Genomic DNA, 11,641 nt, shown 5'->3' with positions numbered 1-11,641 from the left:
GCAACAATGAGTTGTACTAATATTTACCATAACAATGCTGCATAATAATATGCAGACTATTTTGTTCTCATTTAGGAAACAAAGCCTCACACAGTATGGTTACTATGCGTTTGCTTTGTAATATTTCATCCAACTGAAACTATAATAACTATAGCATTGCAATATTGCACAGGGAAATCAGGTACACAAGTTTGTGGACTTAACACGATTTATATGCTAGGTTTTGTCTGTGAACAACAGTATACATTATGTGCATTGAGAATGTTTATAAGTCCCTTTTGGCAAAGCAGGCACAGTCATTTCATGACGTCAACCTCTTTCTAGGTCAAATCTGTCTCGTTCGAATGAACTCATCACTTAAGTTGGGTTTTTTTGCAGAATATAAATTTTAAGTCTTATTTTCATTCTCAAAATATTAGCTTGCCAATGATATGATGTTGTCTGAGCAATATATATGACCATTGAATGCCATTAATTATATCGTTACAATGGCCGATAATCTCATTCTCTGGGAACAAATGATAGATAATATATCGATACTGGTACATGCCAAATGCATTGGCTTGGCAGCCAAAGCAAAGTTGCCATATTGTGTGTAATTATTGAGTTAGGCACCGCAGGTAGCCTAACTCGCTAGTATGTTCATGTCATTTCTATCGTTTATTATATGACTATATACAGTGAGTGCTCTACGAGCTTCTACGCCCTTACAACGATCACTGTTATGGAGTCAATTTACTTTACTTCATTTCCTGGGCAGTAGTACTGATGGGCATAGATACTGGTATGCAAAATGGGTTGGCTTGGCACGAAGTTGGCAGCCAAAGCAAAGTTGCCATATTGGTTTTAATTATTGAGTTAGGCACTGCAAGTAGCAATCTCGCTAGTATGTTCTTGCCGTTTCTATCGTTTATTATATACATTGAGCACGCCCTTACAACGATCACTGTGTTATGGAGTTAATTTACTTCACTGCACTTCCTGGGCAGTAGTAGTACTGGGCACATTTGGAAATATTTGCCCAGCTAATTAATTAGTGAATACAAATATATCCATTTGAGTGCCTTCTGCGAATTGACGAAAACAGCATTTTGCTTGTTATGTCATCAGGGTGGATCGCACTGGCTCAGGTCGGGGCGTCAGTGGAAGCTTAGGATAAGCTGTCGCGCACGCCTTTAAGTCACCAGCATGTATCAATGTTCAAGGGTGGGAAATTGCATGGGTGTTGTTTCATAATAGGAGGAATTCAATCACCAGGGTGCCATGGGGTAGTAAGCCAGGGGTCATCCTACGTTCTCAATTTTTTCTCCCAAAAATACTTTTAAATAGAGGAGTTTTCGAGTTTTCGTAGCCCGCTGCTACCAAGATTGTTTTTCTTAGGCCCAAGGCCTTAATAAGTAAGCCTATGTACAAGTATAGTACATGTTGTACATAGGGGGAGGATAAACTCGGTGCACAAACAAAAATAGGCACAGGTTTGGCTATTAGTCGGCAATATATATACTGTGTGCAGCTTGTACCTCTTCCTTATACACAAAAGGTGTCTTGTTTTAAGGTGTCTTGTAAAATTTGAGATACATTAAATCTCAAATATCCTTGTGTTTGTCAATGACATCAAGGGTGCACATTTTCAAGTGATTTCTGTAAGGGTTTACCCGGTGTTAATAAGCCTGGGGAATTAAGCTGTCAAAAGGGATAGCTAGGGTTCATAAATCACAATTGAAAAAAAAAAAAAAAAAAAGGGGGGGGGGTTGGGCAAATTTCTGTGCCATAAATTTGTTTGGCGGTAAAAAAGGGACAGGGCCACAAATTTTATCTTGAATCCAATTATATGAAAATAATTGGATCACCATAGGTAATTGCATAAGTGTTTACAAATAGTAATAATTAAGTAACTAATAAATTTGAGAAATAGTGCATGAGAAGTTGAACGAAATATGTCAAATATCCAGATTACTTTCCTGAATGTTTCCGGCTTCAGGAAAGTAGGATTAATGTATATGCACTTTTCAAAGGAATTTATATTAAAGGATTGACTCAATAAATGTATGTAAACTTCTCTTGAGAAATTTTCTCTTGAAAAGTTAAGCCAAGTTTGATGTATTGGGCGGTACCCTTTGGGTCCGTATTTTATTGGATGTTAAATCCAAGTCTGGTTTACAAATAAATGGAGATACTCCTGACGGATATGCCAGCAAAAACTTTTGAGTAAAATGTGCCTTATTTCATTGGGGGTAATAAAGTTTATTGTATCTATACAATAAACAAATTTACCCCCTGTGAAATAGACTAACCCTGGTCCAAGCTTGTGCTTGGACAAATCAATATGATTGATTTATTGATTGGTTGCATAGTAATGGCTTTATGCAAGAGCCAATGGGTTTAGTGACTATTGTTTGAAGTAGCCAATGGGAAGTGGTCAATAGCCTTGTGATACTGCCCAGTTGGTCAGGGATTAGGCACATTTGCTATCTGTCATGGAAAGGAGTAGGTTTGGTCTCCAATGTGAAGAAAATTTTCCCACCCACCACACCCAAAAAATTAGGTCATATCCCAGTATTCAATACCTTTGTGGACAGTTACTTAGGAGCAGTAGTTGGCTAGGAAGGCTTCCATATAAAGACGGGATATAGAGGTACATAGACCTAAGGGGTATTGCAGTCTGCATTTTAATGGTAGCTACGGGGCATGGGCAAATTACCAGGAAGAGGGCGGTAGCTGACCAAGGGAGAGGATTCAAGAAGTGCACATTTTAACTTCTCTTGGAGAGGTTAGGCGCATTTGGATATACAGATCTAGGCGTTCAGGAAATCCCTTTAAAAAGGGCTCTGTAGCTAGCCGGTTAATACATTGCTGTTAACTTCTTTTTAAGAAGTCGGGCCACACTTGCCGAGTGTGGAAAGGGCTCGAGAATACCCTGGAGGGCCCTGTATCTTACAAGAAATTAATTTGGGTTAACTTCTCTGCAAGAAGAAGAGTTGGGCCACACTTGTGTGTGTGTGCAAAGGGCCATGGAAATTCCCTGGAGGGCCCCGTATCTTACGAGGAATTAATTTGGGTTAACTTCTGCAAAAAGAGAAGTTGGGCTACACTTGCATGTGAGCAAAAGGGCCAAGGAAATTCCCGGGAGGGCCCCGTATCTTACGAGGAATTTGTGTTAACTTCTTTGAGACACAAGAAGTGGGGCCACACTTGCGTGTGTGCAAAAGGGCTCGGGGTAATACCCTGGAGGGCCCCATATTCATTCATTAATTCATTTTCATTCATTCATTTCTTTCATGCATTTATGTATTGTACAAGGAATTAACTCATATTCAACTCATTCATTTTCATTCATTCATTCATTTCTTCATTGCATTCATTTATGTAACTTTCAAGGAATTAATTTTGGTTAACTTCTCTATGATAAGAGAAGATTGGGCCACACTTGTGTGTGTGCAAAAGGGCCCGGGAAAATCCCCTGGAGGGCCCGTATCTTATACAAGGAATTAAGTTGGGTTAACTTCGCTGTGAGAGTTGGGCCACACTTTATTCCGGAGAGGCTCCGTACTTTACGGATAAGTAATGTAGGCATGAGCTCGAAATTACCGGGAGGGCCCCGTATCGTACGGGTGAGTAATTTAGGAATTGGCTCGGGAAATTCCCGGGAGGGCCCGTAGTCTTACGGGTGAGCGGACGTGTGTGTAGATGGGAACAGACTCTGTATTTACGGGGAAAGTAAGACTATCCAGGTCAAAAATTGTGGCGGTAAAAAAGGGACAGGGCCACAAATTTTATCTTGAATCCAATTATATGAAAATAATTGGATCACCATAGGTAATTGCATAAGTGTTTACAAATAGTAATAATTAGTAACTAATAAATTTGAGAAATAGTGCATGAGAAGTTGAGCGAAATATGTCAAATATCAGATTACTTTCCTGAATGTTTCCGGCTTCAGGAAAGTAGGATTAATGTATATGCACTTTTCAAAGGAATTTATATTAAAGGATTGACTCAATAAATGTATGTAAACTTCTCTTGAGAAATTTTCTCTTGAAAAGTTAAGCCAAGTTTGATGTATTGGGCGGTACCCTTTGGGTCCGTATTTTATTGGATGTTAAATCCAAGTCTGGTTTACAAATAAATGGAGATACTCCTGACGGATATGCCAGCAAAAACTTTTGAGTAAAATGTGCCTTATTTCATTTGGGGGTAAAAGATCTTTATGCTTGATTGTAACAGCATACAAAAACACCTTAAAAACACACGCTTTTTGGCTCTTAATTTCAAATATTCACAAAGAATTAAAATCTGACTTTTTATTGACAGTTCCAACTATATTATGATTGAGCTGTTTTATTTAGCAAAACAGGATATCTTTTTAAACCCCAAAACATTAGTAATGTATTTTCTAAAATCAGGAATCAAGAGTAGTAAAGTACATCATGAGCCAATAGAAACATTTCCTCATCAGAATTGCCAATCTACATCCTACCCACAGGATTGGGCTCCTTTACAATATTGTAAAGGCCGGATTTGTGCATGCAGACCTCAAATAAAACCACCACAGTCCAATTTCCATTCTGCATTATAACTTTTGCAATTCAACTTTCAAAGTGAAATGCAAATTTGTGCTACATACAACGTTTAAAAAGCATTATTTTGCGATCCATAATATCATTGCCCGTTTAAAATTTCATTCTACCCTAACTGCAATATGTAAAGTACAATTTGCCTGAGAAATTGTGGCAACCTTGTATGTACACAACGGGAAATCCTAGTTGATAATGGTGTAATAACATTAAGATATTCCAGGTAAAATCCACACCCCCCTATGGAAGAAATTACCTTAATCTTCCACACAGGGAGTTTAATTTCAAATGGAGTTCAGTTTCAGTATATTTTTCAGTTCAGTGTGGGTTATCTTAATGGGTGACTCCATTTGGAATCTACCCCCCTGTGTGGTAGATTAAAGTCATGATTTCCAATAGAGGGTGTATGGATTTCAAATGGCATAGCCCCTATTTCGTACAGAGTTTGGTACTAATCAGTGAAAGAAATTAAGTTTCAAACAATTTACCCATTTATTGTTATTTTGCGCTGTATAACTGTAAGACATTTGATTTTCCATACTCTACAATGGCTTTGATACAATTACAGTGTGTGTATACTATTCTTGTGTATCAGGTCTTATATTCTGTTTGTATTCAGCCCGTACATGGACAACCAAGAGAAGAGACATGTTATTCACAAGGAAATGTCGCTTGTAAAATGTGGAATTATACCAATATGGATTGTAGCTGGAGAGACCTAGTCTGTATTCCACCATTACATCATGCAGCTTCTATAATTTCACTTGATCTAAGTGAGAATAAACTCAATAGTATCGCTGATGGTGTGTTTCATAGGCTCGGAAAGTTGCAGCATTTGGATCTATCAAGCAACCATATTTCAGTATTGCATGATGGTGCATTTATTGGACTTAATGAATTGTTAACTCTGGATTTGAGTAACAATAAGCTATCATTTGTAAGTGACAAGGCCTTCAGCACACTCAATAAGCTTACATTTTTGGACCTGGCTGCGCTATTGTATGTGAACGCATTAAAGCCTTTATCAGGTTCCCCTTTTCAAGATCTTACCTCACTGCAGACACTTAATCTTAGTTGGCAAAATGTAACAAGTCTTAGTACTTCATCACTTGTGGGATTGGAAAAATTACAAATTCTGAAGATGTCATTTACTGATGGGTCTGATACTATTACTGGTACCCCTCTAGCTCAACTTTCATCATTACGTGAACTCTACATCACTAGAAATAATATCTATGACTGTGATAATCTTGGCAACCTGTTTATTGGATTACACAATCTACAACACCTTGACATCTCAGTTGGTGGATCCTGTTCTGATATCATGTTTTGTTCATCATTTAATGCAAGTCATAAATGTAGCAAAGTGATTCCTTTGACATTTCTTGCATTTCGTCAGGCTTCTTTAAGTACCAGTCTTCCAGCATTTGAGGTACTAAGTAATCTCACTAATCTAACCCTTACTGTTGAAGATGACATATATCCAGCCATGGAGGCTTTGAACTCACTAGATTCACCTCTTCAAAACCTAACCCTAAAATTGCTCATTTCAGCATCACAGAAAGTTTACTTAAATTCAACAACATTTGCATCATGGGGTAATTGGAAAGCATCCTTGCAGGTGTTTACATTATCTGCTCATATTTTTTCAGTGGAAGGTGCGGCTTTTGAATGGTTTATTGATTTACAAGTTTTAAATATAGGTCAACTCACTTATCTCACATGGTCTGCCTTCAGAGGATTAAGAAGTTTACATGAATTAAAATTAGAAGATGCCAGAACTGATATATTTTCATCTGGTGTCCTGGATATATTCAGTAGCTATAACTCTTTAACCATGTTAGATCTATCATTTGGTAAATTAAGTGGCAATTTTTCCATTTTCTGGCATCGATTATGTAACATATCATCTCTTCAATATATAGACTTATCACAAAATGAGTTTGAGGGTGATGATAAAACATTACACTGGGCGTGCTCTCTGCCTAATTTAAAAACACTTAACATGGGTTACCAAAAAGATGTGAAAATATCTCCAGATATATGTCAGGTTGCCACACAGCTGGAATCTCTTGATGTTAGTGCAAACTCAGTTGACTTTTATCAAACAAATTGCACCTGTCCTCATCTTGTCACTTTAATTCTCACAGAATGCAATTTGTTAAATCCAGATGCTGCTGAAATGCACCTGCCTGTTTTACATGAGCTGTACCTTAATTTGATAAGCAGTGTGGATTCTGGTTATGAGGTATTTCTGAATGCCTTGAAAACCCCTAACTTAAAATATCTTTACATGAGTAGCAATGGCATAGTGGAAATTGAATTTCTTGGGAAATTTTTCAGCAACCTAACATATCTGGATCTAAGTGACAATTACATTAGAGTCATGGAAAAAGTATCTATTTGGTTTGGTCTTGAATATCTGGATTTAAGCTATAACAGACTGACATCAATAAGCTCCCTTGAGTCCTTGAGCAACATACGAACATTGTTTCTCCGTGGAAACTTTATAAATACAATCCCCAAAGCAATGCTTTCCCAATCTAATCATCCTTTTATGAGCACATTGGATTTAAGGAACATTAGATTTCAATGTGATTGCAATGTGGAGCCATTTAGAAACTGGATAATAACTGATAATGTGGTTCAACTTCTTCAGTCACATGGTCATTACCAATGCTTTTCACCTGATTCAGCAAAGGGATTCAGTATCACAGAGATACATTTAGATTGTGAATCCCACATCGGGAAGTACATTTCAATCAGTATTACTTGCGCTATAGTTCTGCTTCTGATTATCATTTTGACAGTGCATTATTGGTGGCACATTAAGTACAGATTTTTCCTGCTGTTCAACAGAAGGAGAAACCAACAATACTTCCTTGTAAATGACCAAGAACGTATTGATGATGATGAGAATGGAATTCCTCGATATGATGCCTACGTTCCTTACCATGAAGAAAGTGCTGATGATTGGGTACATGGGGAGCTTCTACCCAATATCGAGCAAGGAGAGGAACCTTTCAGACTTTTCCTAAGGTGTCGGGACATGCGCATTGGAAGAATAAAGTTAGTTGAAATATCTCTTCACATGCAAAGAAGCCGCAAGGTTCTTGTTATACTCTCACCACAATTTTTTGAAGACAATTGGTGTAATAAAGAACTAGAGTTGGCACATTATAGAGTCCTGGAAGAGAATCGCAATGTGATGATTCTTATCATCCTGGAAGAGATTCCAGATAATAGAAAGACTCTGTTGTTTAGACAATTACTCTGTAAAGTGCAGTGTCTAAAATGGCCAGGTGATGGATATGGACAATATTTGTTTTGGAGACGCCTTCGAGAGGAACTTAAGAGGCCTGTGCCACTAGACCGCCGCTTTGCTAATTAATTTCCTTTACATACATATTATGAATAGTATACACAGTTTTGTTAAATTACCTTTTACATAATCATAAAAACCAAGTTGCAAGTGCTCATCCTTGTTTTCTGATCATAAAATGAAGTTAAGCTTTGAAAGAACAGCATTCCAAATGTCAGACAATACAAATATACGAGGGACAGTCAATTCCCCCCCATTCCCCACGCACTTTTAAGGCAAAAACCCAAAACTACCAACATTTCCACTTTTTGCAGCAATTTTGTGCAAAATTTGTTGGTTCCCCAACTGAAATTCACTTTGCCCCCAAGCCCCCCCCCCCCACCAAAAAAAATCCTGACGTTGCCACTTCCACTCGGGCATTTTATGATTATACAAAATCACAAGAGCACAACATTAATATTCAATGTAGTCAATGTTTTCAATGTTTTAATTTTAATGTAAATATTTTGAACAGCGCATCAGCTTAATATTACTTGTATTGATTGTATCCTTTAAATTTATAGTTTTAGTGTATTTTGTTAAGTGAAAGCAATGACATAAATACAATTCAAAGTGATTAAAGCTATACTTTACAAACCTTTTTGATAAACATGGTTTATTTGTTGTGTGTTGGTATCTGTTGTTTGTAGGACAACAGAGTAATTTTGACTGAATGTCCTAATTTAAACATTTCAAATCCCCCATAGAACTCAACAGTTAAGTGGCAAATATAGTAAGTGAGGTTTCTTTCATCTTACCTCATTATTTCTGATTAAAATTACCAGAAACCTTCCTGACAGTTATACTAACAATTATTATTTTATATTATTTCTGGGCTTTAGTACTATGTTATGTCAATTTTGCCATTAATATCTAATACTTATTTTATCTTAATAATATGGCAGTCTGTTACACTTCCCTGGTTACATAATTGGAAGTAAGTTGTAACTTGTAAAAACTTTGCCCAATTTCAGACATATTTAATCCAATGTTATTAATTTAAGCCTTAAATTCTTGATTAAGTTGATATCTTTTTTCAATATGATTTCGGTGTTAATTATTATAAGTTATTGTAATTCCAAGATCAGGCATGAAGATAAATTTTGTATTTCAATTATACACTTTGATTTGACAAAATATTCAATTCACAAATGTGGGATTGTAGTTGTAATTCACACCATCTCGCCACTGGTCAGTGACCAATTGCCGACATGGCCTGAAGATGCACCTAGGATAAGGTGTGAAACCGTTGCCTCTCAAAACTGTGAGTCCAGTTGAATAGTTTTAACGAGTCTAATTTTATATTTAATAACATATGATATAAAATAATAATACTATTGTCCCGACTATTGTGATGTAAGAAGTGTTATTCTATTTGGCGTTAGTGATCACAGCCTGGCAAAGTGTTAAACATTAAAATAATATAATTATAATATGTCAATTGTGTGTCCACTTCTGTTGAATATTTGACTATTTGATATTCATTTTTAATAATTTGTTAAAAATAGAATATGTTTACTCAAAATTAGAGTGTACAAACTGATATTAGACTTTGCCCAAGTCTTTATGCTTTATTGTCACAGATGGATTCCATTCACGGGCCCGACTTTCAGCCCGATGGTTTTAGGCATGGACCTACTCTATTAGTAAATCCAGCACCTTTTGGCAACAAAATAAGTTCATGGTACAAATGTGCACGAAGTGAAATATGGTGGAAATGTCAGATTAAGTCGCGCGAAGCGTGAAAAAATGGGCACTTTTCAGGCTAAAATGGCCAAATAATATGAGGTTACTTTGGTCAGAAACCCACGTACAGGTGTGAACATTGGGGAATGATTGTGTAGACCATCTACCCTATCAAAATACTGGGGGATTTATACCCCACACTCCGGGTCGGATCTAGCCTGCACAGTGTCATCGCCCCGATATCTTCATGGCAGAAAATGCCATGGTAGGTTGAATCCACAGCCACTCATGGCCATTGTGTTCCCACCTGTTAAAATAGTTTTTAAATGCATAGTGGGCTGAAGGACATCCGACTAAGGCTAATGACATTAGCCTGTGACTGACCTCTGTACGGTCAGCGAGCATACATTCGCCATTGTCATCTGCTTAAATAGACTGCCTCTACGATAGTCTCCTACATAGCCAGTTTGTGTCAGTCGGTCTGACACTCGTCGATCCTGTATGTTCGTGATAGCCACATACAGTCTGGCCCGAGACTACCTCCACGAGGGTCTACGCTGCGCTATTTAAAATCTTGAATTTTGGTCACTTTTTCAGCTCAAGACGCAAAGCTTCTCTCAAAGCGCAAACTAACGACTATCATATCTGTTCAAAATATATATTCAAGTGCAAGGAACCACATCTGGTTTCTTTATACGAAATCATTTAAGGGAGATATTCATCATTTTCCACCCCGGTATCCAAAGATTTATCGTCTGAATATCAATCGTGCATAGCACATTTACGTGTATCGATCCCCTGTATTCATTTCAGTGTCGCTGGTTGTATAATGTAATTATTAACCGGGCGATGTCGGTGTGGCCTACGTCTCTGCATAAATTGGCACGATAAAATGATATAAATGGGGTGTCACTCTTGAGGTTGGAGTCGCCCCCTATGATCACTAAAAGCCGAAAAGGTCCACTTTGCGAGCGTAGCGATCGAAAAAAAACCCAGTTTTTTATGCTTTTTCAGTCAGAAAAGGACAAAATTTGCCCATTCGCGAGTGTAACGAGCGAAAAAAATTAGGTTCTATAGTATGAGGTTCTAGTAATTATAGGTTCTAGTAAAATGAGGCGTTCTAGTAGGCCTATAGGTTTTGGATATACAATGTGATGAAACCCCGTAAAAGTGTGATATCGGACTAAACTTATTTATAATGATTAATTGCTGCATGACACAGAAAAGTGACGTATTAGTAGCCATGATTTTTCCAAAGTAGTTGGGAGAAAAGGCAAGAGAGGCCATGTGACTTTTATGGGGGAAAATTTGCCGAAAATGGGCCCAAAATATAAAAACCAACAACTTTAAAACCGCGTAGGTCAGCATTCCACAAGGGGCAAGATGTCAGAAGCGGGAGTTAATTTCCTCCTAACCATGGCCAGGGAGGGGAATGGCTCCTTTTCTTCTTCTCCCTCCTCTCCCCTCCCTTTTCTCTCTCCTTCTTCTCTTTCTCCTTCCTTTTACCTCTTTGTTGAAAATTATAGGGGGGGGGGGCAATTGCCCCCCTTGGCCCCCCTGTGGCGCCACCCCTGGTTAGAAATATGCCTCAAAAAGTTACAGGCCAGCCGGGCCCGTAACTCTGAAAAGTTAGCGGCCTAGGTGAAAAGTTACCGGAAAGTTACCGGCCCGGCCGAAAAGTTACAGGCCAATGGCCGGCTGACCGACCCTATTTCGAACGCTGATGAGGTTGTCAATCAGGTTATTTACCCACCTTTAATCTGCAAGAAATATTTTGTATGTATAAACAATATGTAGCCATGAGGTTTCCAGAGGTTCATAGTATAAAAACTTTCAAGTTTTATTTCATTATTTGCCTACTCACTTTTATCAGCTGGCCGAGCTCATTGTGTACTTTTTTTGCATTCGAGATTTCATGCAGGTCTGGTCTGGGACTGGGATGATGCAGGCACAACGTAATCTTTCAAACTTTCAGTCAATCAAAACACAGCAGCTAATTGAGGAGACGGGCTGTGTTTAA

General features: G+C 37.9%; 1 protein-coding gene across 1 annotated transcript; it reads left to right on the top strand.

The window, feature by feature from the left end:
• The first annotated feature begins 5,121 nt into the window (after window positions 1-5,121).
• Window positions 5,122-7,965, top strand: LOC140144709 (toll-like receptor 2 type-2). The gene has a single exon (XM_072166520.1). The coding sequence runs from the start codon at window positions 5,122-5,124 to the stop codon at window positions 7,963-7,965; it is 2,844 nt and encodes a 947-aa protein (XP_072022621.1).
• Window positions 7,966-11,641: the final 3,676 nt, after the last annotated feature.

Source organism: Amphiura filiformis, unplaced genomic scaffold, assembly GCF_039555335.1.
Source record: "Amphiura filiformis unplaced genomic scaffold, Afil_fr2py scaffold_74, whole genome shotgun sequence".
Taxonomy (NCBI): Eukaryota; Metazoa; Echinodermata; class Ophiuroidea; order Amphilepidida; family Amphiuridae; genus Amphiura; species Amphiura filiformis.
The sequence above is the reverse complement of the archived record's forward strand: the minus strand, read 5'-3'. Positions and strand labels throughout refer to the sequence as shown.